This window comes from Bombus pyrosoma, linkage group LG1, assembly GCF_014825855.1.
Source record: "Bombus pyrosoma isolate SC7728 linkage group LG1, ASM1482585v1, whole genome shotgun sequence".
Taxonomy (NCBI): domain Eukaryota; kingdom Metazoa; phylum Arthropoda; class Insecta; order Hymenoptera; family Apidae; genus Bombus; species Bombus pyrosoma.
Genome location: NC_057770.1, coordinates 3,227,990 through 3,255,751, shown reverse-complemented (window position 1 = coordinate 3,255,751; position 27,762 = coordinate 3,227,990). Strand labels below are relative to the sequence as shown.

At 44.6% G+C, this 27,762-nt stretch overlaps 2 protein-coding genes across 10 annotated transcripts in view; both read left to right on the top strand.

The window, feature by feature from the left end:
• The window catches only part of LOC122571259 (dystrophin, isoforms A/C/F/G/H), a 438,419-nt gene that overhangs the window by 172,230 nt on the left and 238,427 nt on the right, over positions 1-27,762 (top strand). The window lies entirely within an intron of this gene.
• Positions 1,586-11,167, top strand: LOC122571319 (alpha-protein kinase 1-like). The gene is made up of 2 exons (XM_043734923.1): positions 1,586-5,548; positions 10,518-11,167. Exons 1-2 carry the CDS (start codon positions 3,641-3,643, stop codon positions 10,536-10,538), a joined length of 1,929 nt encoding a protein of 642 aa, XP_043590858.1. The 5' UTR covers positions 1,586-3,640; the 3' UTR covers positions 10,539-11,167.

The window sequence follows — 27,762 nt, the reverse complement described above, 5'->3', positions numbered from 1 at the left end:
AATGTCATCAAAATCAACGGATCGCTCTCAAGCGATATCTCTTCCGAATATCATTTCGCGCGACAACATCCAGTTTCGCAATTACTCTTGCAGAATCCATAATAATGTAACTACGTAACTAATTTTAAATCTCGATCCGCATCTCTAAATAGTCACCAGCCCACGCGGGTACATCCGTTGTAAATCACACGATCTTAAAATACCCGTCGTCACAGTCAGCTTGGGTGTCATAAAACTGCAGCAGCGGGAATTAGAAGGCCAATAACCCGATAATATTTATGCGAACGTCACCATACACGCTGTGCTCTGATCCAATCCTCCAGGGACATAAAATACCATGGGTGTCTCTCCAACTGCTACTAACGCGTTTCCTGGCAAACTCGCCACGATATCTGCGATAATCGCGCTGTTATCATTGAACCGCGGCCTGTCGAGGCAAAACGTGGCCAGAGTCCCACATACCCAGATCGGGAAAAGAAGGTTGCTCGTATCGCATCGCGTTGAAGGGATAGATGGATAAACAGAGAGGGCGACGAACGATGGGAAACAGCGAAAGAACCGAGGGTTAGAGGGGTAGGAAGGGTTGCGAATGGATGGCGGAAGAGCAGCGTGCCCTGGTAACCACAGATGGTACCTTTCGTTCTGCCCTTTTTCTTGTCCGTTCTCACCTTCGCGCGTTCCTCGTACTGAAACATCGAAGCACGGACACACACGCGTGATCCGAATAATTGCGCGTCGCTAGAAAAAAACCAGGTCGAAAGAAAACGTCGGTGAAAACGCTCCGATGCGAACTGGAGATCAATGAGACGGAATTAATGGTCGCGTCGGCTCGGCGTCCGTCCCCGAAAAAACAAGTCGAGCGCAAAAGACTGAAAAGAGGAAAAGCAAAGAGACGCGAGAAACAGAGGCGCGGACGATGGATACGCCTACGATCGTAGGAGTCGTTCTCCAGCCTCTGATGTCCACGAAGCGTCTTTGAAGAAAACTACAAACGGATTGTGCTTTCTTTATCGCGCTCTTTGCAACCCTTTTCAACCACGCTGATCCCCTTTCTCTCTCTCTCTCTCTTTTTCTCTTTGTATCGTCGTACGTCTGGAGCGGTACGCGACAGAGAAACGGTAGCGCGTCGTCGGCTTAGCGGCTAGAAGAAACAGGCGCGAAGATCAACGTGTTCGTTGTCGTCGTCAGCGTCGTCATCGTTGTCAACGTCGACGAAGCATCGTAGCCTCGCGGAGTAAGAGAGGCAACACTTGGGCAGAAAGAGAAAGAGAGAGAGAGGGAGGGAGAGAGAGAGAGATGGAGAGAGAGAGAGAGAGAGAGAGAGAGAGCTAGAGGCTGAGGCTGGACGAGCTACGAGTAGGGATAGGAGGGTATAGCAGGGCTGTACCAATGTTCCTGAGGGAACAGCAAAGAGAGAGGACAAGTGGGAGGAATGAGGGAGAACGGGCGAATGAGGGAGATCGTCGGGAGATGAGATAGACGAAACAGAGAGAGAAATAGTAGGCCGCGAAGCGCAGGCGTGCGGTTGGTCGCGGCTCGAATCCCGCCGTATTCCAAAGAGGAACACGCCACTCCGCCCCCGGCACGGCAGCCACGCGTCAGTCTCACCCGACTGACCTCCTGTCCCTAACTTCCCTCTTCGATTCCTGACCCGCGCACATTGAACTCACGCGGTTTGTACCGGCGAAGACATCGCGCGGCCCGTTCAGTTGCTCTCCGACCGGAAGTGCTGCTGCTTCGTCGCCGAGAGTCATGCTGGTGACGCTGAAACGGCCTAAACTCGGATACGTTCGACCGGCCATGGTAAAGGAGGATCAGCGTTACGCGATCGGTGCCCGTCGACCATGTTAGATGCTGCGTTTGTTCGAGACAACAACGATCCGTCGTACTGATACACACGGCCTGCAAGTCGCGCTCGCTCGACATGGAAACGAACATCGAGAGGATCGAGAGGCGCGACGGATCGAAGAAGACGGATGATCCTTTCGCGATGGAGATTCGACGAGTACAATAGTGAGGGTCGAGCGAAAGGGTCGAACCGAAAGGAATCGAGGAAAGCGTCGACGTATCATCGACCACCAGTCGATAGAGTTTCTCCGTTCGTTTCGGACGTTCGGTGCGTATACGGCTGTCTCTGCGTACGTGTACGGGTGGTGGCTGGTGTTTAGTGCGCGCGTCCGCGAGCCGCATCTCTGTTCGCCGCGAGAGTTTCAACGAGAAGTAAACATCGACGGGACTCCATCGAAATTTGATCGAAGTGAAAGGAAATAAGTAGCGATTTAAAAGGAGCAGACCAGCGGAAGCATCCTTGCAGTGTCGTTCGTTGTAGACGCGTAGTGTCGATCGCCGGTTGATCGTCGATCAAAGTCACGGTGCGGTGTTTCGCACAATCTACCACGTGTTCCAGGTAAACTCGAACGACAGGCTACGATTTCCTAGTTATTCGTTGTACGACTGATAGAAGGCGTTGTAGCGAGAAGAAGTAAACGAGTTGTTGACATAGAGAAAAAGAGTTTGTTCGTTCTCCTAGTGGAAATATATCGCATCCTGCAATCATCGTAGATCGAGGTTCTATTAAAAGTCATTATTAGAAGAATTTAGCGATCGTTGTCGTTATAGTGAAAATTTATTGTACGAGAATCTTCGATATTACATAGATATATCTATATATATATATAGTATATTTGAGAGATTTTTATACCGTTGTTCACGGTGAACGTAAAAATCAGTTGAGAGAGATTTATAGAAAAAGCACGAAGAGGAAAGGGAGGAAAAGAGAAACGGAGGAATATTCGTAAACTGGAAAGATCGAATCTCCGTGTCGGAACATCATCCGACTAACGAGCAAGCACTCTAAATATAATAATGGTCGTGAGTTCGCACTTTAATTCCAGTAACAATCGACGAGTAATTAATAACGATCGATTCACGCGAGAATTCCGAGCGTTGAATTACCGTTCGTCGGCATACAATTAATCAAACGTTATTTCGAAATATTATACGATCTCTGGCGACGCGAGACAAAGCTTCATTGGTCTATCGACTGATGCGAGGAACGAATATAAATATCGACCCGAAATAACGAGTTATCGGGGAAAATATTCCAGTTGCTAAAGACGGACGAGAGAAAAAGAGAGAGAGCGAGAGAGAGGAACCTGTCGCTTGGAACGCGTCGTCCAATGAAAGAAGAGAATCGTGGATGAAAATGGAGATCGGTCGCGGACTTTGCAACGTGAACGACAGAAGAAAGGCTTGAACGCGTTGAAGATAGACGACGAGCAACGAGGAGATTATCGATTTGTTCACGCGTGGGCCAACATGTCGCGCGCGAAATGTGCACAAGCTGGTTGGCGAATCGTCTGGAAACGTCGGAACAACGAGCAGCGTCTTGGAATTCGTGACGCGTTTTAGGATAAGACGCGCGCCAGCGTCGAGCTTGCGTCTCGTTCGTCGAACGCGAATCGAGCGGTATGCATTTCGCTTCGATCGCGTGGAATCTGTAAAATTTAAAGACGTCCGAAAAGAGTGCGCGACAGATCTTAAAGCGGATATTCGAAGATTTACTTTGGCAAGAGGAACACGACGATGATCGTGCAGCTGGGCACCTAGTCGGTCGTGTCCTGACGCCGCTAAAACCCAAATGGGCGAACCGAAACCCGCTTCGTCTCCGCAGCCCAACGGCGGGGTGAAACAGAAGCCGACCAGCCTGAATCTAGCGCCGGGTCCCGGTTTCTATCGCAATGTCAACGGACGTGCGAGCCTGAATGATCGTCATCTACAGCACGTCACCGCTGTCGTCGGCGGTGAACGCGCCGCACGCGTCAACAAGTCAGCTTCGCCAAGTCCTGCCGGCGCAGTCAACAATTCCGAGTCCGCTGGCAATTCAGCAATCGCCACTACCACCGTCCAACTACCAGCTCTACCAACAGTACCACCATTATCAGCATTATCTTCAGCGTGGTCGTTGTCTGCAGAACTTGAAAATTTGCTGGAACCCCCGCCCCCACCGGCCCCAACACATTCTGCGACCACGCCTCGAACAAACACCGTCGTCAACGACCACCAACAACAGCAGCAACAGCAGCAGCAGCAACAACAACAACAACAGCAGCAGCAACAGCAGCAGCAACAACAACAGCGCAACAACGTACAATCGTCCCCGATCAACCAGTTGCCCTCCCGTAGCCCGAGTCACAATGGTCACGGATTCCCATTGTACACCCCACCAGCTCCGATACCAGCATCCGGCGCAAATAAAATTCGCTCTACTCCCAACGGTCTACCCCAACCAACAGCACCGAGGCGTCCTCATAGTATTACCACTCCACCATACCACCATGTCTCCTCAAATGTCCACCACTCCCTTGGTCAACTCGGTGGTAGAGCAAACGCAACGTCAGCACTATCATCACCAGCAACAGCAACAACCGTATCAACAGGCACACCAGGATCAACAACACCGTCATCGTGGAGCAGCAGCGTTGGCGCACCAAGCCCAAGTTCAGCCGCCGTTGTATCAGGGATGGTACAACGGCGCGCCCATTCGGTCGCCGGTACTCCAGTATCTGTATCCACCAACGGCGGTAACAACAATGGCGGCATCAATGGTGTCAACGGGCAACAGGAGCCACGGAGCAACGGTGCACCATCCGTCAACGGTACAGTGGGACCCACGACTCGCAGCGTTATACCACCCCAATCTTTATGGAACGGGCAACTTCAACAACCCGTACCTAGGCGGCCTCACAGCATCGCCTCGACACCCGTTACAGCTTCAGCAGGCATGCCTGCAGCAGCTCCAGCAACATCAGCAAGCAGCGTACCATCGTCCGCTCGTACAACAGGCGAATCTATACAGTGGGGTTCCTCTGGAATGGTGTTGCACCAACCCATACCTCGTAGGGCGTACGCTTCGACCCTGCCACATCCCCAGCCACCCACGCCCACGTCACAAGGGCCCGCTCTGAGTATTCTAACGAATCCCGGTAACTCGAACACGTGGACACCTGGCGCCGCGTTACGATCCAGGCCTCATAGCATAGCCACCACGCCGCAGACCGCTCCGATGCCGCCGGCCTCTCCCTCCGATTCTGGTTATCGATCTTTGCCATCTGCCGCCAGCGATTATCAGATTCTCAAGTCCCCTTCGAGATCTCAACAGCAGACGCAGCAGGGACAACAACAGCAACAGAATCAGACTGCCACGCGACGTCTGTCCTTGCCGTCTGCGCAATCTCTTCTCCGTGCTTCCGCGCCCAGACCCAGCCCGACGTTTCACGGCCTGCCGTTTCGCCCGTTTAATTGCGGCGTCTCGCCTAATGGCAATCCGATCTTCCTCGGGTGCACTCATCTGCACAACAGCAGCTCCGGTGGCACAGGCAGCACCGGAACCAGAAGCTCCACGCCGGCCACCAGCCCGGCCACGCCGCTCACCACCTCGCAGGCGATACAACAGTTGCTGGCACAGCCACGGAACGGATTCAAGATAGTCGACGATAAGGTGTCGCTCTTCATCGAAATCCTCGATACGCAGGAGAGGTTCGCCAAGGTCAGTGGCAAAGGAACACCAATCAACCGCATGTGTGTTGCGCACTCGTATTTTTAGATCGATTCTCGAGCCGCGCTGCAACGCGTATCTGGCGTGTTCTCAATTAAAATTCCAAACACGGTCGTTGTCGTCGTCTTATTTTGGACGCGGAACGACGGTGGCGTTCGAAAGGTCGTGCACGGGTCGGCTCGTTTATCGCAGCAGATCGAGCCGGACGTTTTGGGGTTGATTTTTCTCGAGCGTCTGCGTCGTTCTGCTTTGGTTAGTAGGTTAATTAATTCCTCGCCGGTGACAAATCTAAAACGAGGATGGAGTTGAAGGAAGTACGGGAAAGTAGGTTGCGTGTAAGTTGGTCATTCGCTTGTCTTAAATTTCACACGATTCTACGATTCTTCGATAATTTCCAATGAACTTCGTTTCAACTCAATGTTTATCAAAAGCGTCGTGGTATAATTCGATTTCTCTGGTCGATGTTTGTCGAGTCTCCTCGCTGTTTGTCTTCCTAAAGCAGGCACCAACGTCGTCTTTTCAAAGTAACTTTTGTTCCTTCACTTTCCGTCCAAACACGGATTGTTCGTCTCGTGTTTGGCGGCCTTTTTCCCTCGAATCGAACGACGCCCGACACACCAATTTCCCGTTCCGTTGTTCGCGTCTTAGAATATCTGCAAACGGTCAATTGTCGCCTCGTGTACGACGCTGTCTTCCGTCGAATTTGCGAAGGATTCGTAGCGTCGGCTACATCGGCGTTCGCTTTAAATCGATAACGCTCGACGATGAGCACGAATCCTATCTCGGCGTGGCATCCATCGCGACGGTGTCATACATAAATTTTGCCCTTGAAAAATAAATGCGTTGCGCTCCGCTCTTTCTCGATACCGGTTCTCCGATGCTTCCTCTTCGATGGATCGATCGACCAATGGAAGAAGAAACCACGCGAAAACGAAGAAAAACCACGAGACTGCAGACCGCAACTTCTCGTTCCGGATGAACTTTATGATTTCGCGCCGCATCGTTTTACGATATTATTTACACGAGAAAGTTGGAGAGAGAGAGAGGCTACGATACACAGGGATGCGATGTATCGTCTGGCCTCGGGATCCGATTTACCGCCGCTTCCGGCATGGCGAGGCGTGCACGCGCGTGTGCATTCTGCATAATGCAGCAGGAAATTGCGACGTTAACGTGGAAAGTCCATTCGCGGCGAAGGCGACCGATTCACCCTCGCGCAACCTGTTTCCCCTTCCATCAGCCACTCTTTGTTACCAGATTAATCGCGCCGATGTGTTTCAGCTTTTTCAATATTCCACGGAGGATTTAGCTGAATATGTTGGCAACGATTCGAGAGATAATTATCATTGGAAAATGAAAGAGGAAGCTTGTTTCTAGTTGACTGTAGAAATCCTGTATTCCGGTTAATACATCGTCGGTTTGTTAGAACAGTGACACAATTAGGAGAAATAAATGTTCACGAAATGTTCGAGATATAAAATTATTATAAGATAACGGAGATAAGTCGCGTTAGTGTACATAATTTACAACGCATGCCGACTACAAGAATCGCAAACAACGGGAACGTGTTACAAAGACTTGTAGAAGTTTGACAACAGAATTTCTAAATGAATTAATTGCTTCTAGTAAATAATTCGCAATAGCGGATATACGGTTTAGCGGACCGAGAATTGGAAAACCAGACGTATAGCGATGCGTGAGAGAAGTTCGCGAAGAACTGAAAGATCTCGTAGAAGCTTAAAAATTAATCAACTCGAGAACTCGTGGACAACTGACGATACCTTTAACCAGCTTGAACAGGAAAAGCAGATCCGCCAAAGTGCCCCGAACTTATTAATTACTTTTTGTGATTTTTGTATTTTTCTTTTTCTATCTGTTTCATAAGATAAAATTTTAAGTAGTAGAATAGTTATGGGGATTCGTGACCGATCCGGTGTTAACTGAAAGTTGAGAATTTTCGAGCGTTTCGTTCGAGTTCCTCGGTTTTATCAGCATCGATTGGAAAGGGGAATCTGTACGTGAAAGTCGGAAGCCGGAGGATATCATTAAAACTTCATCGTTGTCGCGATTCTCTTTTCAATTGCTTCGCCGTCTCTTGCCACGGAATATTATATTAAACGAATCGCTGTCACAATGGACGCGAAGGAAAAAGTGACGCCCCGGTTCTATGTATAGATATATATATATATATAAATACATATTTCTTTTGTGTATGGTTCATAGTTCGTATAAACGTCTTGAAAAGGTACGTGTCAAGAAAAAAGAAAGAGAAAGATTCTATTAAAAGCACCGTTATCGTTAAGAGAATCTTGAAACTCTTCGGTCCAAATTTCTAGAAAAATTTCCAAGCTGATAAACGTCCCTCCATACTGCACGTTTTACGAATAAAATTAACGATCGCCTCCCAACGTTCTGTTTCAATTGTCCTATGATAACGATTTCGCGGTGTGCCAGCCAAACGTCTAGAACTGCCAACGTTATGAAACTTCTGGTTATTCCCTTACGAAACGTCGCAGAATTCTATGACCCCTTATTTTTACTCGATCCACCACCCTCTTCGATTGTTCCCCGAGTGGTTGCGTCCGTGTTTACGAGGCGCAATCTCAAAGGACACATCTCGTGGTTGCGGAAGAAAGCCGCACGATGCCCGGTTCTACTGTACATGAATTCGTCTCAACGGCGCTGATCGTGCGAGAAAGAGGAAGCGTTCCATCCCTCACGGTTCCTCCCGCTTTCCCTTTGCCTACCAATGACGCTTCCAGTCCTCTTTGAATCCTTTGGAGTTACTCGATGGCATATTAGTTTCCAAGTCTGCACGGGCGCGTTTAATTGAAGCCCTAATATCACGTCTGAAAGCATGAATAGCCGAGCAACTAGATCGGCCACGCAAGAAACACGAATGTGGGACTAACGCTTCTGGTTTATGCACTTGTGCATCGGTACCGGTGTTTCGTGTATTTGTGGCGCGCGTGAGAGAGAGTTGTGCACGAATCAGCCTCGTGATAAATGTAAACGAGATTTCGGCTCGGGTGCTGCCGTTGGCCGATGAGGTTTTTGGTCCGAGTCCGTAGCTGACACATCCTGTACGGAATTAACGAGGGTGTAATGGATCGTGAGACGCGCAAGAACCAACTGAACGGTGCGGTGTTTCGAATTCAATTCGTATCCTCGAAGAAAAATGCGCGACCGCTGGTTCGACATAGGCGAATGATCGAGGACGATCGCGATCAATTCGAAGGGATGGTTTCCTCGACGATTAATCGTGTCGCGCGAGTAGAATGAAGTCTGGTATTCGAAGAACTGACGGAGGTTTTTGTACGTTGACCTTAATGAGTTTATAAAGAGGTCCCGTTACGGTGCATGAATGAAATATGTGGTCTTTAATATTCGGTTCGATCCTCTCAATTATCTGAGGGAACGTGTTTCCCTAAGCGTTTGGAACAATACGCTAGATTGATTGGCGCATGAATATGTGTCTTCATTACCGTTCTGAATATTAACAATGTACCGATGGATTCGTTAAATAAGAGCAATATAGCATCAGATTTTAGTTAATCAAAAGTTTATTGGTTTCGAATGTCGCATTGGGAAAATTGTCGATACAATTGTCTAGTATCTCCGTTATTTAACAGAATGTTCGTCGTTGATAATAAAATCAACGTTTCTTCCAATCATTCCACGTAGAAATGATTTTTCATGGAAATTAAGATACGCGTGTCGAAAAATTCAAGGATTCCGATTCTGACGAATAAAATGTTCCCGCAATAGCGCCTCTACTCCCAGAATGGCCCAGCTTTACCAAGGTTTATGTAAATTTATTGAAAGCGCGGTGCAGAGTGTCACGAGATCACGCGACAATTTCGCAGGATAACGGTTACGTTATTGTCCCGTCAGCACACCACGATCATAGAGTGGAACCTCGATATCTTGATAAAACTTCAAAGAGTTATCCAACAAATTTTCCTCCATGTCGATAAACAATTTCCGGGCTAAAGAATCATTTCGAGAAGCGAAAGAAAACGACCACGTAACGGCGGTAAAATCGATTGCCATCGATTCCCTGGTATCAATCGGTGCTTGCCGGAGAACGTTGGCGGAATTTTCGCGATCACGAACAAATAAATCGGCTCGTTATTTTAACGAGACGGCGCGGCGCTTGGCCAGCCAAAGCTTTTCGAGACTCGTTCGAGGCGTATTTTCGAATTCTATTTGCCATTATTGGCTTGGAGGAAAGTTTGCCGGCGTATAGCGAGTTAACGCGAAACAACGCATCCCTATCGAGAATGTTATCCCAGGCACGAAATCAGGTACGGTCGGTAATGGAAATTCCTGGCAAATTTCGATCGAGACTAAAGCGATCCGAACCTGCTAAAATAAACCTCGATAAAGCGATCGGTCTACGTTTCCTTTGGATCTTCGTTTAAGAGTCGATCGTTAGCTTGAAACATTTTTCCTTCCATCGATTATTGCTAGAAAATTTGAAGAACATATTTGTAATTAGTTAGTGGAGTTTCCATAGGGGCTGGTTAAGAGGGAAGTTTGCTTTAATATCCGCCTTAATGTTTCGATCTTGGACCATCACTAGGAGCTACGTTGTCACTGAAACTACCCAGAACGGCCAAAATGAACCAAGAAATTACAAATTCTACCTGAAGTACTCGTTCAACGACGTTAATCGTTCATCGTGAACCAACTCACCGCACCTCATCGATTAGGAAACACACGGAATAGTTGATCATAAACGTTGCGGTCCTTCCAACTCGCTTGTTAACGATACTCTGCACAGACTTTCTCAAGTTATCTCGTTTCTCTCTACGTTTCAACCTTTTTCGCTCGCGTCCGCTCAATAACGAACATCAAACCGCACGATTTTCTGATCAAATGTCGACGTTGATTCACCAATCGACGCTCTGAATATCTTTCATGCAATTCTCACCTTCTTTTATTTTCAATTTTGCAGATATCTCGCTGTATTCGTTGATTCCCTTTGTACGTTTGATTCTCTACTGCGAGATGCGTTGACGCTCGAACGACAAAAGGAGACCGATGGACCGTTAGAACGTAACGTGTTCAGAGTATCAGTTACCGCCTTTGGGGGACAGAAGTAATTTACGCGGAAAGGATAGAGTCACGAGGAGGTAGAACAAGGTGATGGCCTCGTGTAGGAGAGCAAAGAAGCAGGCTCGGTGTCTAGAATCGTGCTCATTGTTATGCATTTCCGTTATTAAATATGTATATCCCGGACTGCGTTTCCGCGCAGCCGGATGCATCTCAGTCGACGCTGTGGCTGGATTAAAAGTCTGTATAACCGGAGTACGGCCTGCCTCTGGTAGTGTAACATTAAAAGTTTACAAACAACGTCTGCCTTCGTTGCCACGTAACTTTTCAAGATCTAGACACTTTCGCGTTAACTATATTCCTGTTCGCTACCTTCCTTAGCGGACATCCTTCTGGCCTCAGCGACACTTTCATCCCTTGTTACTCCTGGTCAGATGATTCGTTATTGCTTCGTTACCCGTCTCGTCGAGGACGAGGAACTTGTGATTAAATATGGCCCCGGAAAAGGAATCAACGAGGAGTAGTATTTTATGTACGTTTACATCTTCCTTGATGCACAATTATATTTTATTCGTTTGAGAAACGAGATCTAGCGATTCGGTTTACTATTTACGTGGTACACATATGACACACGATTATTGCGAATAACTTTATTTGCCATATTTTATATAATTTTCGTATAGGTTTCTAGATTTTTCTTCGTTGTAAAAATTGTTTCGATGTAAGATTGTTTCTGAAATTTGGATTTTATCTTATTAGACTATGCTGCTCTCGAAGAAAAGTAGATAATCACGTAGGATTGCTGGAAAGAACGATCGGAAAACGGTGAACGTGGCACGGATTGATTCACCGGGCAGTCAAATGAACGAGGCTTAATATGGTCTAACAAGGGAAGCATCTCAATCTTATCGAGATCAATAAATGCACGTCTGGCAGGCAGTCGGACAGGAAGGAAATTAGCAATCGCGAACAGCTGATGCACGCTCCTCCGTTGGAATGGCGTCAAACCTTGTGCATGCAAAATGCAGTCAGGTGAAATTTTTAGCGCCTCTCGCGCAGCGAGCTGACGTCCCTCTTTTTAAGGTCGAATCCGTCCAATTTTTAATGCAGTCGAATCTCGAGTCTTTCCACTTTGCGCATGCATGTTCGGACATTCTCAAGCGCGTTCCTTGTTTTTCCATTAAATTTACTTGCTTGATTCTTTCATTATTTTTTATTCTACAAAATCTCTAACGTTACGAGTTCCCGAAATCTCAACGTACACTCGTGCGATCATTTTTATCTAAATCTCTGTCAACCATCGCCACTCATAGCACAAACTTCTCCTTCAGAATCTTCATATCGAGACACGAAAGGGCTCCCAAAGCTCCAAAAACAACGGTTCTTTCAAGTCAGCGCGAGAAACTTTCCCATTCAACTCTTTGAGATTGATCTGGAAGACTCACTGCTTCACGTACTTTGTTCTCCAACATTTCGAACGCTACAAATTCTCAACACCTCAGCGCACACACGAACGATCGTTCTTATCCGAGTCTCTGTTCACCGCCACCATTTATAACACAGATTTTTCCGAGAACCATCGCGCTGCGTCTGTGAATGACTCACGAAGCTGTTCGAAAACAGTGGCTCGTTCGAGTTAACGCGACCAACTCCTGCACCATGGATTTCTGCAACGGAACGACGCTCGAGCGTCTCGTTCGCGAGTCGCGTTAGAACTCAAGAGCAGGAGACAGGTCGACCGACGAACGCGTAGCAAGTTTCTGGATGCGCGAAATGTAGCTGAAAGCGTAGTTGCCTCGGCGAAGATGTCCATGGATATATTTAACCCGTGTATCCAAGCACGTTACCCGAAAACTAAGCCAATATACTCGCCGAACTCCGGCCGGAAGTGAAGCTACCGACGAAAGCCTATACGCCCGCGTGCTTCGACTCCGTGCTCCACCTACTCGTTTCGTAGCATCCGCATCAGCTTCATCCAACGGATCAGATCGCAGTCGACCTTCCCTTTGCTCGTGCACAATGGATTCTATCCCGACGGCACGTCGACCGGCACTAACTTCTTAAAGCCGCTCCGCTCACGTTCAAACTTCGGACACATTTTACTCGGCGCACGTTGCCATTAACGTTAACTTCACCGCCGCGACACTATATCATTACTATGTTACCAGATAACGGGAAGGCTTGGCCTGGAACGCGGGACGCTCTCGTTCTACTCATAAATCTCGATGACGGGCGTGTCGGTCAAATTTCGAGTTCGGAAGCGGTGTGGTTTCGGTCGATGGTTATGACGAAGTGTGGAGACCCGCGAGTTTTGCTTGGTATTTCGTTATTCCAGGATGATTTACTGGGTTGGGAAGTGGCTGTGTCGAAGGTGACAGTTGAGGGGTTACCTACATTGTGTTGCTGTTTTAGGGCGGTATTCAATGTGTATGATTAGTGGCGGCGATTGTTTTCTGTAAATGAGAAACGTGCCGAGGGTGAATAGTGATAGATTAGCAGAAACAGTCAGGGGACTGTATAATTGGATTTGGATTTTGTCTTCCTTCCAACGATTCGTTGTTCTTCATTTTCTTGTATTCATTTGCGATGAGATACCGTGACAGATACTAAGTTGAACGTTTTATGGGCATGGTAAAATTGTCTAATAATTTTGGAATAACGGTTAGCAATGATTACAAAGCAAAACGAGGGTGATAACGTTAGCGCAGAGTATACGAATAGCAGCAAACCTTTGCCGTAGAATAACAGACTGGCTGTTTGTACTAAAAACTTGGCCCAGTGGACTTCTCAATGTTAGTTGCGATATATTTCGTATCGCACCATTTCTGTACACTTTGTCCATCTTATGATCAAGTAGAAATTGTAATTGTTCAAAGAACGCGAGGCAACAGCGAAACGCAAGGGATATAGGAGCGTTTCTAGTCAGACACACGTGGCGTCGCACCGCCAAAGAATCTCAGCTCGCGAGTAGTAATCTTCGCGCAATTCAGCACGATAAATGGCTCGTTCAACTGCAATATCGCAGCGCATACATATGGTGGGAAGTTGAATCGAAGAATAATTTTCTCGAGAAACGTAGATTTTGGTTTGCGGAAGTCATGGCGAAAGTCGTAACGCAGTTTCAATCGTAACTGCGTTGGGAATAAGTTTCCGAGACTTCATTGGGAAACACCAGTGAAGCGTATACAGCGGTCAGTTTTAATCAGCGGAATGAATGAAATTTAGAGTTTATCCGTGGGCTATCGATCTTAAAATATATCCATTCCAATATATATATATATATATATATTTCTCGATTTAACCGAAGAAAGTATAACGGCGATATCTCTTTTCTCCTTTAAAAACGTAAAAAAAGCTTAGGGAAAATGAAAGAACCACGACAAATCGTAATTAGAGCGCGTTGAAGAGGGATTTTTCGCGATTAATTAACTGTAGGGCAGGGAAGAAGAAAAACGTCTTTATTTGAGACAAAAATAGGAATTGGTCAGGGGGACATTTTGAATGGGACCGAGGTTTTGTTGAAACCTCTGTCTCGAAAGAAAACATACGATATATACCTAGCACGGAGACGTTCATGAATTTTATCCGGTCGTAAAACAATTACGCAAGCTCGGCGCCTCGCTTTAATTCTACTCCATTGTCGACGCGAGTCGGGGAAAAAAATAGCAACGTTCCTGTTCGCTGCCTTTTATCTTTGTTAACTCGTTACGTGTTCGGTCTCCCTTGCCTAACCATTCTACGGCCGACCGTCATGGTCTGGTTTAAAGTCATCACGCGTTGTGTCGGAAGTCTAAATACAAATTTCATTCCCTTTTTCTCTGTTTGACTGGAAACGTTTGTACACTGCCGCAATATCCAGTTTCCTACTTTTATTTTCTTTTCTCGATCAAAGATATCACATACGTGTATTATAATTCGAACATGATTCCATCGTAATATGATCACACACGTTTAAACTTATCTTGACCAAAAGTGTTACATTTCTTAATTATTTTCGTCGGTAATTAACATAATATTTCCGGAATACAGCGCTGAATAATGGCACTCGTGCAAGACGTTAAAAAGTAGGGTCGCTAGTTTATTCTTCCAAAGTTTCCAACACTCATAAATTCCTAAGAAATCAACGTTCGCCTCTCCAGCAGTTATCGACCAAAGTTTCCACGGCAACGCGATCTTCTCCTGGCAAAAAATGGTCGTGGACGTTTCGATAAATCATTAGGACCGATAATGGTAGAATTTACCGGCGTCGAATCAGCCAGATCGACCATAAAATCGGTCAAATCGTCCGGACTCTCGATTCCCCCTCGTAGTGGCGAACTTAGTGGTACTCGCTGGAGGTTTCCAAGCGGAGAAAAATTAGCCGACATTCCGAGGGATTTCGTCGGCTCGTAAAATGATTATGCAAAACGGCGCGTCTAGCCGGCTGTACGCCGGCGAGAAAGGGCGCTTTAATTTGGCGGCATTGTCGGGCCCCGGGAAAATTAAAAGCTTATCTCTCGCCCCGGTCCTCGACGTTGCTCGTAGAACCGAATACGCTTGGCGGCTGAGCCCCAGCCATTGTCTCGCTACGGAATTATTATCAACACCAGCGACGATGTTGCCAGATAGTAATTGCTTGAACGTTGATTCCACGCCATTGTTTGTTCATCAGAGCCACCTTTTACCACGACGTTGCGTGTCCTTTCCTCGTTTCCACGAAAACGCAGACCCTGCGATCCTGATGTTAATCTTGAAATCGATACGGTACGAGAGAGGCTGTGACCGAGCTGCGTTTTGTAGCATATTCACAAGCTGGTGGTCGTTTGTTCGTGCCGAACTCTATGTACACCATCGTTCATAAACATTTGGATATTTATGAGAATTTGTCCCGTCGTAGACAATTTGGCTCATTTACGTTCGAAACAAAATTTCATTCGTAAATTTCCTTTTCCTTTTTATCATGAGAACTCTGCCAAGCATTGATGTTAGAAACCGATGAAACGAAACTAACGTAGCAAGGAGGTTGATAATTGTTTCAGAATTTATTCCGATCTTTTAAAAGCTAGAAATAATTTTAAAAAATTGGGCGCGGGAATAAGCTTAGCTAAAAAACAGAAAAATAATGTCTTTGTTCACGGAGGAATAATTAAATTCAGAAAATTATTAAGAAATTATCGAAACCTTCGAGTCAGGCTTCGTTACAAATACGAGTTGCCTTTTTTCGATAGAGAAATAATTCGTACTACGAGGCTGTCTCTATATTACGAGATAAGAAATTAAAAGTACCAATTATGGCGATAAATTTTCTATCCTGTATCCCGGTATGCCCAAAATGTTCGACGAACGTTAAATCCTTGGAACATTAAGTCCTTGGCCAACACAGTGGAGGGTATTCCGTGGAAAGATGTGCAAAATTCACAGGGACAGGCAGTAATGGGTCGGCCATTTCCTCGTCCCACGGCGGCGATACAGCACCAGCTATCAGCCATCGATTAATTACGAGACATTAACTATGAAACACGCGCGATACTTGCGCTGTAGCAGCTAGTTTGCGGTCTAGTAGAGGCGTACGCGAGCAGATTTGACGAGAGGAAAGGGCGTCGTCTGGTCGTCTAGTTAGAAGTCAGAGGGGCGTTCGGACGGTCTCGTGTCGTTATGGTCGAGCAAAGGGGTTCGTTTAATATGAATTGCGTATTAATAACGGACGAACTAGGCGCGAGAACGCCGCCACTTATTATTATTTATCAGGGTGATTAATTCAAGCCGGCGTGTTGCGGCGCGCCGCACCTGCGCCATCCGCCGCGTGCAGCGTCGCTAGCAAATTGGTTCATTCGCGTTCGAGTGCATCGGGATCTGGAATTCCGATGGACTTCTCGCTGTGAACGAGCACAGGTGTTCCTTTGTCTAAAGATTTTAAAAGCTACCGCGCTCCCGATGCGCAAGTTGAACGGCGGAACCGCGAAACTAAGCAGTCGAATGCTTTCTACGTTTGGCTCTTGTACGTAAAGGTTGGAATAAATATCGGGAAAAAAAATTAAGTTGCTTATACGTTTGTAGCTGGGGATATTGCGGGAAATAAGAATGTTGAGCGAAAGAAACTCTGTGAAATTCGCTCGCTAGTCTTAAGAATAGGCAATTGTTTTTTAGAATTAGAATTTCAAAACACAGAACCTCGAGTTTTTGTAATTGAAACGCAAGGCAATAATTTTGTTCTCTTGCAAACTGGAATCGTAGTGAAGAGGTCTCGCGCTTAAAGCACCGTCTATTTGTATGCAGCATTAGATACAGAGGGGAAATTACTTGTAGTGGATGTTGAATACAGAGTCACCAATGCAGGACTTAACGTATTCAATCTTATCCGGTAGTACACTGGTGTTCTTGCGATACAGATTAATATCCGAGTTCTTGCTTAGGTTCTTGCCTAAGCTCTATTGCATAGAAAGCACCGGTTTTCGTCTAATTATCGGAGTTCCGTTTGCCAAGGTTTAGTTAACTGTTGGATGGATAACCATGGAGCAACCAAATGCACTGTTACACGGAATTCCACTTAATTTTCTAAATCCTGAGCCTATGTAACCATAGCAATTGGTACGATTAAACGAAAAAGTTGGATCGCAGGAAATCGGATCTCGTCACCTACCACTTTTCTCGAGATCAAACGGAACCCTAACATCTGGAAATCGATTTCTCATTCACCAATATTGGCGAAATATTGAAAATAGAGAATACATGGCGTGTAATGCGACTATGAATCACTCGATAGTCGAAAGAGTATCTACGTCAACAACCAGCGTATCTTTAATAACGCTAGAGTGCACGGTGTTCAGGTGCACTGCCGTCGCAGCTCTCGACAGCGCAGTGAAATGCCTGAAACACGCAGACCTTTTCTCCAAATGCATACGAATCTCGTTTAACCGTTACGAACGTTCAAGACACGAAGTATCGATACGTTAACACATAACCGTATCGACAGCCGTACATTTATTTGATCTATGACGCTCGACCAGCTCTCTCTCCCAACAAAGGAATGCGAGTGAAAAAGGAAAGGAGAAAAATGAAGTCAAAAAGGAGAATGAAACAGATAATATATTTTCATTTGTTCCAGTCTAATAGCTCAGCCGTGGAAAACGTCGACTGTCGTATTTCACTGACCTTTGCTAGGAATAGTTGATAGAGTTTACCGCGAGCACATCCCCTGGCAGTAGTTTCCAATTGATTTCTATCCGAAACTTTTTCTTTCGTTAAACAAAAGCCAGCGGTCCGCCGGAAGAGGAAGGTATCTTAAATAATCGTTATCAGTGGCGTTAATGGCGTAGTGCTATCGTTTTTCCGGTGTACCGATAATGGGGAGGAAACCGCCCCGTTCGAGGCCACAGTACGCCGAAATTACCGATACATCGAGTCGACCGATATAGCTTCGAGACTTACGGGTTACGAGGATAAAACTAGTTCCTGCGCCCCACTCTTTCAACCACCGGTTTCCCAGCGACCCTATCGTCGTTCGTCGAAAGTTTTGGCAGAAAGGAATTCGTGTTACGGTAACGCGCGTTGTTTGACAGCCACGTGAAAACCTCGATAATCCGATTTCCACGATATTAAAAGGACGTGCTTGAAATCGTTCGGAGCCGCGCCAATTTCAGTTTTCCAAGCTTGCAACGAATATCGTGGTGTAACGACTCGATATTATAGGCGATAGATATTTCGGTTACGATATTTTCCGGTGGGGAAAAAAAATTGGTCAAAGATTGGTCGATGATTTAATTCTTCTTTTTTCTCTCTCTCTCTCTCTCTTTTTTTTTTGTCGGTTCGTTTCGCGGCTGTGGTTTGACGTCGAGCGATTAGCTTACGATTTTTAAAGGTTGGATAGCTATGATTGCTTTTCGTAGCCTGTGGTGTAAATTTATATACGCGAATTTCTTGTTTCCAAATTGTTGTTCAATTTAGAATTTTAAATTCGAATTTCAAATTCATAATATAATGACGGTTCTGTGAAGTTTAGAAATCACCGTACATGATCCATATAATTTCTAATTAGATAGATGCGAAAACACGAGTAATACGAATGATTTACCCAAGTTGGTCCGTTCAAGCAGTGTTTCATGTACCGTATCTGGTCTGACGAGCTCATCGTTGTGCGAAAAATATGGTTATACGAAGAGATAATTATAATATATCGATTGGAGATAATCCTGGCGAAAATAGCGTACTAATTGGTCGACCGCATTTACGTGGGCCATGTGAAGTCTTCTGGTTCGCGGCCACAAATATCCGCTGGCAACGAGCACACGTAACCACCGCATTCCTGACTGTTTAATTAATCGGAGATTCGTCGGAATTCCATTTTTTCCCTATTTTTTCTTCTTTTTTTTTTTTTGCAATCACGGAGGAAAGAATTTAAACGAATTATTTTTCTTTCGTTCGCGAATCTGTTTCATTCTTTTGATCCTCTATAATCTCAGAAATTTCAATCCCATTCCATCGTATCGTGTTTAATATCGACTTGCTAAAAGGATAGAAATACTTCGCTCGTGTTATGGATTTGAACTATTTTAATGAAACGCTGGTAACTTTGTTTTTTAACACAGGCGGACTTTAATAAACATAGTGGCGATATTTCGAAAAATTTCGAAATGTACGGCAGGTTGAAACATCCAGAACGTCAGAATAAACGGAGAAGTATGTTGGAATCGAACAAAGTTGCGAAACTATACTAGAGCTAAGTGAGTACACGATAGTCACTTTGTCGATGGTAAAGGGTTGCGAAGGAATTTGCATATCGTTCGAGCGGTTCCACCGATAGAGAAAATGTTTCTCTTGAAGAACGAACGACTTTTCCAAATACCAGACTCGATACCGTACGCGGTTCATTCCTTTCCCTTCTTTCCCTCTTTCCCTCTTTCTCGTCCCCTTCTTTTTTCATCCCCATCAAAATTCATAATTCTGATTGCGGCGCGGGACGCGACGAATTGATTCTCGTTTCGTCGCGGCGCGATGCCGCGAAACTTTGAATTGAATTGCAGGAAAATATTAGCCAGACGGTCGTTTGTTCTCCAGGGAGATCCCGAACCCGATTTAATTAAACAATTTCAACGTACGTTGGAATTCTCGCGAAACCTGCCCATCGATTAAGACTAAATTATGCGCCTCTTTCGAAAATAACCGGAAGTTTAGGATGCGACTGTAAAATCGAGTGATGAACGACGCCCACGGGAAATTAGGGACAATTGCACTACCGAGACTGCACGCGTGTATTTTAAACGCGTTGACAAATACCCGCTCGTTCGGCCGCCACTCCGCTCCTTTTTTTCACTTATACACACACTCGGCAACGTTTTTCCTTCGAAGTTTTAAATATTTTCCGGAATACGCAACGTTTTATCGCTCTCGTATCTGTAAATGTTTCCCATTTTGCGCTCTACGGGTATCTACGAGTTCCTTACACCGATATTAACGAAGGAACAGATTATTTCAATATCTCGTGTTACGTAGGACTGTTTTAGAAATTTCATAAAAGATCTAGACATCTAGAAATCTAGAAAGCTAGGACAAGAGGAAAGTACGTTTCATCGTAGTCATACATATTATATTTGAACGTCTTTCGGAAGCTAAATTGATTGTCGTCACCCTTTATAAAATTTTCAATTTTACTATCCACGAAGGTACATAATTAGAATTCGATAATCTCAAAAGACAAGTTACTTGTTGCCATAAAATTTGTCACAAGGAAGTGACACAAGTGGTTCGAAACGCCAAGATGAAAACTCGAGAAAATTATGACCATTGATCGCGTACGTCTTGAATGTTGGTGTACAGAAAAAAAGGTAATGTAAATTCGCTTATCCGTCAAGATGACGTACTCTCAAACAACTGCTACTTGTATTACATACGCTCGTAACGTGTCTTATCGATGCATTCTCGATACACGTTGCACGTTTCGACGATACATACGTGAAAATGTCGCTTTTCACGCGCGTCACCAGCAACTGCTACGCGAGCAGCAACGACGACGTGTTCTGTATCATATTTCCGGTGTGTTTACTGCGAGCTTCTCGATGTCGCCTCGCATATACTAACAACAGGCCTAAAAGGATCCAACGAAACATCTTTTCAATTCAACGAGATGTTAGTTGATAATGAAAGTTTGAGCTCATCATTGTTGCAGGAATAAATGAAAATTCCAACGTTAAATATCGATCGTGTGGACCGAATGGACGGAACAAGTGGACGAAATATTGCGTGGTCGTTAAGTTACAAATAGCGTTAAGTGGTAGTTGGCCGTGATAACGATTTGCACGGAGGAAACGTAGCTTGCACGCGTTAGCGTGAAACTTTTGGCGCTTCCGTTTGCCCGATGAAAACTTTCACTGGTCTGGTCGAGGATAGCGCGATATTTTACTTTTAACGGGCGACCAAGGAGGAGGTTTCTTGCATCTACATGTAACCTTCGTTCAACCATTTTACTTTATGATGAAGTCATTTCAAACGTGTTCGCCACTTTCCGCGAGTTGGTTTAAGGATGTAGAGAAATATTTGGTTAGGTTTTTAAGTTTGGAAGTAGTTCGGAGAGTCGAGGAAGTTCGTGCGAACAGCGAATAATGGAATTAGTCGGTGAATTTACACGAGATTGACGATGACCATTAGGATGATTTGTAATTTGTTGGAATTCTATTATCTGTCTAGGAAAGGAGATAAAAATTCCGATGCTAGAATAATTTATTTTAGCTTCTGAGAACATTGCAAAATATATTTTCTCTTTCATCGATGGACAATATAAATGCCGAAATTAACAAATACGTGTTCTCCATTCGTAGCAGAAGTCTTCGCCTCTGGTATTTCATCTAATTTACCATCGTTTCATCTCCTCGACCCTGCAACTTCGTATTTGTTGAATTAGAGATTAAGAGACAAAAGATGTCGATATTTCATCCAGCGCTTCCAACGAAACGCAATTTACAGAGTCAAATGATTCCGGAGTAAGCAATAGCACCGAAGTAACGTCCAAGTTACTTTCACAACAATCGTTGTTCGCAACTCGAACTCAGTGGGGCTTTCAGCTCACGGACGGCGTTGTTGTCGAGTATTTTGCGCCGGTGAGCCATCGCATCGTTTCGAACGAAACAACGTACAAATTCTTTTTAATCTCTGTATAGTAATCCGCGGAAGGCTTTATGTTACCGTGAAAGTTACCCGCGTTGGAAGTCGTAACTCGTATTAATTCCCGTTAAAAGCTAAGTAACGCGATGCGCCATTTGCTCTAAGTTCTCGACGTGAAATCTCCACTTGTTTTCCATTTCTTCTTCGTTAGCAACACGCGTGCACACGTGTACACGTACGAACAGATTCATACCTGATTATTCACGGTGCAACCATAAGACGGTCACCGGAGACCATAGTATTTCGTCCTCCCTTTTTCATCCTTGTTTTTTTCCCCGCGGGAATAACAAACACGCTTCTTTAACGTTCCTTTTTTCCCCTAGCTTCGCTTCCGAGAAGAATAAAAGTGCTTGTTACTTGGCTTTTTTGTTGCTGCTTTTTGGCTCTGTTCGTCGTTAACCGCAACTGGCGTAGTAAAAAGCACCGACAATGAAGATAGTTAGCGTTACACGTATATAAATTAAGCCTCTTCCTGCGGCTTTTCTTCTTTTAACGCCAGGATAAAAAGGCTGCAGATTTCGTTAATTGTGGTATTCATAAGTCACTCTTCCCATCTGATTGTGGTTTCTTCCTTTTTCCTATTTTCTAAGCAAAATGGCTTTTAAACGGACAACAACGGTGTACTTTGAACATACGTGATAATGATATCTGAATTAATTCTCTGCTATTTTAAACTCTATCATATTTCAATTAACTCCTCTAAATCCTCGCACAAAGTCTATAACAGGATTATTCTGTATTTCGCTTGTCGTTTAAACTATCGTACAACAAAGATTGGATCTATCGTGATCGATAGGAAATTTACTACCTCGAGAAAACCAGTTAAAGATTCATTACATATAAATATATATATATATATAATTTATACATATATAAATCATCCAAATGCAATCATCTCAAGGTCTCTTCAACATCACACAAATTCCTCGAGACATTCTGCACCTTCTCCGTATTCTTTTACATTCAACGAAATTTCATTGTTACACGTCCCTGGCGTCTGAACCTCCTCACCAGACAACAACCAAGTTAATTCCCGGTCATAGGCTAATCAAGGCCCGATAGTGGGAGTTAAAGGACGAGCCGAGGGAGTTAACCAGGCTGGAACCGCTGCCAGTTACGGACGGCGAGCCACCGAGCAAGAGAGTGGCAATGCCGAACTCTAAGTACTTCTGATAGGATTTACCTCTCTCGAAGCGCATTCGTGGCATCTGGGCCGGGTCTGGGCTGCCTTCTCGAGCCAGGATCGGTGCCTCTCAGGGCTGGATCCTCGTAAATCAGTAATCAGAATTCCCGTGGGACTGCGAGTTGGGCTACCGTACTCCGTTACGCCTCAAAATGAACGAGAATAAGGTTCGAAGGCGAAGTCGAAGGAACGGTGAAGGAGTAGGTGTCGCGACAGAATCCTGAAAATACGGCGAACTTGTCAACCCGCTTCCAAACCTAGTACGGTTGGTTAATAAAGTTTTGTATCTTTCTAGGAGAATTCTCTGTGATTCTACCAGAAAGGGATGGAACGTTGACTTCCCTCGGATTTCTTCTCCCAATGTTAAATATCTATTTCAAAGTATTCAAAGTATAATTGATTGCTGCATATATTAGGTTGTCCGGAAAGTTTCTTTCGTTTTATAAGGAAATAACAGACGCACAACGTTTTTTGTTTTGTATTATTTTATCGAATTCCGTACGATCCATTTTGTTTTGTAGAGATAAACACCGTGACATTTCACGGACTTGGTTTCACGTTTGTATGAAGGTGCACTGTTGTAAGGAAACAGGCTTGAGAAAGAAAGACACTTTCCGGACAACCTGATAGAAGAATATCAAAAACAAAGAGAAATTTCAAAGAATTCTTTGAACGAATCGATGCGGTGTAGGCTAGTTGGTTTATCGTCGTATAAACGTAAAGTTATCAGAAATGTTTCGTTTCACGCTACGTAATTACAATTTTAAAAAGATGGTTTTACTTAAAAAAGAAGGCAGGAGGAACGAGTAATGAATTAGTATTAACGCCTTAATTCTCTAGATAACACGCGAACAATTCTAAATAGCAGACTAATCTACCATCATCTCCGAGAGCTTCAATTTACTAAATACTCCAAGATACCAGCTAGAGCAGTAATTTTCTCTCTTTTAATGAACAATTCAATTTTAATCAACAAATAGCTTCCACTTTCGGGTATAGAACCGATCTTTGAAAATTCCATTTCATTTAAACGCTATCTGCAGATTCAACAACCACTTACAATTCCAATCAATCACACTTCAGTCGGTCATAATGCCCGCGTAGCTCGATTGTCCACGGGACCAGATACATTGTTAAGTGTACGAGCGTCGTTCTGTTTATGCGAAATTTATGTAGATCGTGGCTCGAAGCCCGCGGCTTTATTATGCACACGCAATTAGCAATAATACGGCTTCATCAGTCGTCCATAATCGAAGCGTCGCATAGTCGGATAATAATTTCTGATCGGGAATAATTAAACGCGACGATACTTTATTCGCTCAGTGAAAACGTGTATTTTTCGATCTCGAAATTGCTGTAACATTTCCGAGGGATTCTCGACGAGGCCAGTTTCCGTCCCCGAAACTCGAAGGACTGTATGTGCGTGTTTCAGCTTTACTAACTAGAATAACTGGTATCCTGTTCTCGCGAAATTTCCTCGTTTCCTTTTTGCTCGTGGCCGTGTGCCGGCGTTTTATGGTATTAATATCGTTAACTTAATATCGTATAACAAAGGATTTCGAAATTTATTTTTGATTATCGCGTTGGATATTCATAGAGTTATTAAATTACAACGTGTAGCGGGATTGTGGTCAATCTTGCCTGGGAAATATTTGTTAAAGTATAAAGAAAATGATTAATCGAATTTTTGCGATTTTTACGGAGAAAGAGATGAAAACGTTGCGTTTAATTCGAGCCGAGGTTATCGATCGATACTTGCTGCTGACAAGTATGATACTTTCGAAACGCTACAAGCGTTGTATTTATATTTTATCCTATCACTTCTACGAGAAATAATACGTAGCTTTTAATATTCACTTACGATACGATTTTAACAATACTCCAAATCTACTTATCAAATATTTCAGCATTTATTAAGATCGATAAAATATCGTATCAAATACAATCGTATAAATATCAAGTACGTTACAACCATATTTATACAGCGCAAAATAAATTTTCACACTATTTTTTGTTGGTTAAACCGCGGATGTTTATACAAATGCATGTTTTTACCAACATAACTAAATAAATAAAATCTAAATAAAAATTCTTTCTACCTACTACTATATTCGCATATTTTTAAATATTTCATGCGTTTCGCATTTATGTATCTTGACATTTTTCATAAATGCAGAAGCATCTAGTATTTATTAGAAATGACAAAAGGAACAGACGAAGAAGATTCGAAACGATAAATTTCCCAAATGTCCAAAACGTTCTCGTCGAACTCGCTTCGCCGTAGTCTGGCCTTTGAAATGTCAGCCGCGGAAATACTTAATCGCGATCGATCGACGAGCGTAGCCGAACTTGGAAACCATTTCCATGGATTAAAGCTCAATCATCGCGAGACTGGTTGGCTCCGTTACAGGTGCATCGTTTTGCGGTAAATCTTCCGCGAGAGTGTTACAAATATTGCCGTTACTTAACCAGTTTGCCTCTCCTCTTCCTCTTGCCTTGTCTCTACGGCAGATTCCCAGAGGGTTAAAACTTCCGGAGATCTGTCGTAACGCACATCGAACTTCCTACTTTCCAAAACGTTCCAGCCTTCCCGGGCGTACCGCTCTGAAAACGCGGTCGAGTGTCTCCGACGAGAGTTTCGCGAATTAATTCGTCCGTGCGTCTCGTCGAACCATTCCTCTTTCACGTTCCGCCAATTGACTTTCCTCCCCTTCTCCCTCCCTCCCTCCCTCCCTCTCTCTTTCTCTTTTTCTCTCGCGACCTCGCTCTTCGTTTTTTCTCTCTTTTCGCCGCCGCTCTTGATTTCCTTTTGCCCGTCGATCCATCCGAACGATTCTTCATATTAATTTACTGCGATCCATGTTGATTTAGCGCTTCCCTTTTTCTCTGGAACGAGAACGCACTCCGGCGCGGTGATAATTTCGTGGATTGATTTTTTGGACGTTCGAGAAGTTACAAAAATTATTGCTTGTAAATCGACCCGCGTGTCCATGTATTGGTAAAGCAAAGTTTGCGGGCATCATCGTGAAGGTTGACGCGATCTCTCGCACTTCGGAATTCCTAGAAATTTTTCAATTTCCTTGCTTCAGCTAATAAAACTTTCTACAGAATTTCAATCGTTATTTTTCTACGAGGAGATTAATTAGGAAAGAAAAAAAGGAGGAAGAATTACATCAATGGCCTTCGGAAGGGGCAGCGTTTCTGCATGAAATACGTACCACCCCTCCGGCTCTCCACAAATCTCTCTCGCGCGCGGACATCGAACCTCGCAATTTCCTTGCTGGTATAAATCAGCGAGAACACTGTATCACGTCACAGAGTCGTCCCATCGAACAAGCAAGGGTAATTTTCGAAGAAATCGTTCCTCGCCAGACGGCTTTCACTCGTCATCCCCTTCTTTTGCTCGAACAAGTACGTTTTAATAGATGTCGCGTCTTCGTGAAAATAGGTTTTCTTTAATGTGCTTGCCTTCAGCCCACAGGACATCTTCGCATCGAGATGCTGCGTTAATGGCGCATTATTAGCAACGAAGATAGGCGAAAGAGGAAACGAATGGTTATGAAGTGTGCTCATGTTTAGAGGGGAAGCCGGTGCATTTCGGTGGAAATAATAGCTGCATAAATCTCGAGCGACTTCCATGAGTAACCTTGCTCGGGGAGCAACTGGATGCCTGCCAGAACAACGTAGACAAGAATGAATATTGGCCCGGCAGCGTATCCTTGAATAAAGAATGCGTTCTAAGTGTACGCGTAGAACCTCGACGTGTCTGCTTAGACTTGTTTCTAACGTGTTTCGGTTCGGTTACTCGAGTTTATGAACGAATTTGTGATAAATTAGCATATTCATTGTAAATGAACTCTCCTCATAAATTTTAATATTCGCCCTGTCGACTAACTTCAACAAAATGAGAGCTCCTACTTGTATTTCGTAACTGAATTTGATCTCCTAACTGAGAATGGTGCGACGAGCGACATTCCTTCCTCTTCCAGCTTCGTCTTACCTCGCATATCTTCAAATATATTTCTGACAACTGTGTACCTTTGTTCGCTGTTTGTAATAGTTTGCGAGATGAGAAGTGTCCGGATGATATCTTTCTACGTTCTTTTAATGGTTATCGTAGCATAGAGTTGTTACAAAGACAGTCTTCGATAACCGATATATAACGATAAGGAAATTCCAGCGTTTTAAAACTAAACGATCCCGACGAAGCGAAAGATCCGTAAAGTGAAAGAAACAAGTTCGAGTTATCAATTTTTGTTCAAAATTAATTTGCCCCGAAATAATATCTCTCAGGAATGGAAACTCGCGCTTTCTCCTTCTTCATTAACAATTCATCAGCATTCTCTACTCAGTTTTCCCGACGAACAGTTCGGTGGTTTCTCACATCTTCCAACTTCCGCTACTACCACAATGATTACCAAAAACGACAGTCTACGCTCGTCTTGAAACCCTTCGTCCGGGCTGCGTAACACGAGCAAGTGAACGACGAGTCTTCTTAGTCGGGTGCATTAAGAGGGCCTTTAAAGTGTCTCTCGCAGTTAGCCAACGAGGCGGAGCGCGAACGGCCACTAAATCGTCGAGTTTCTCTCTAATTACGATCGTCGAGGCAGCGAATGTATTGTCAGGGATCTCCGTTCGACTTTTCGTCTCCTTCCAACGAGACTCGACTCACACACCGCGCCACAATGGACATTTTCGAACCGTCTCTGATTCGTTAGCCGGCGTGTCAGACCACGCGGAGCCATTTTCAGCGCAGTTTGGAGAGCTCCGATGTGGTTCGTTTAATTAACGGAATATTAGTCCTACTTCGTAGTCTTTTCCTCCCAGTCAA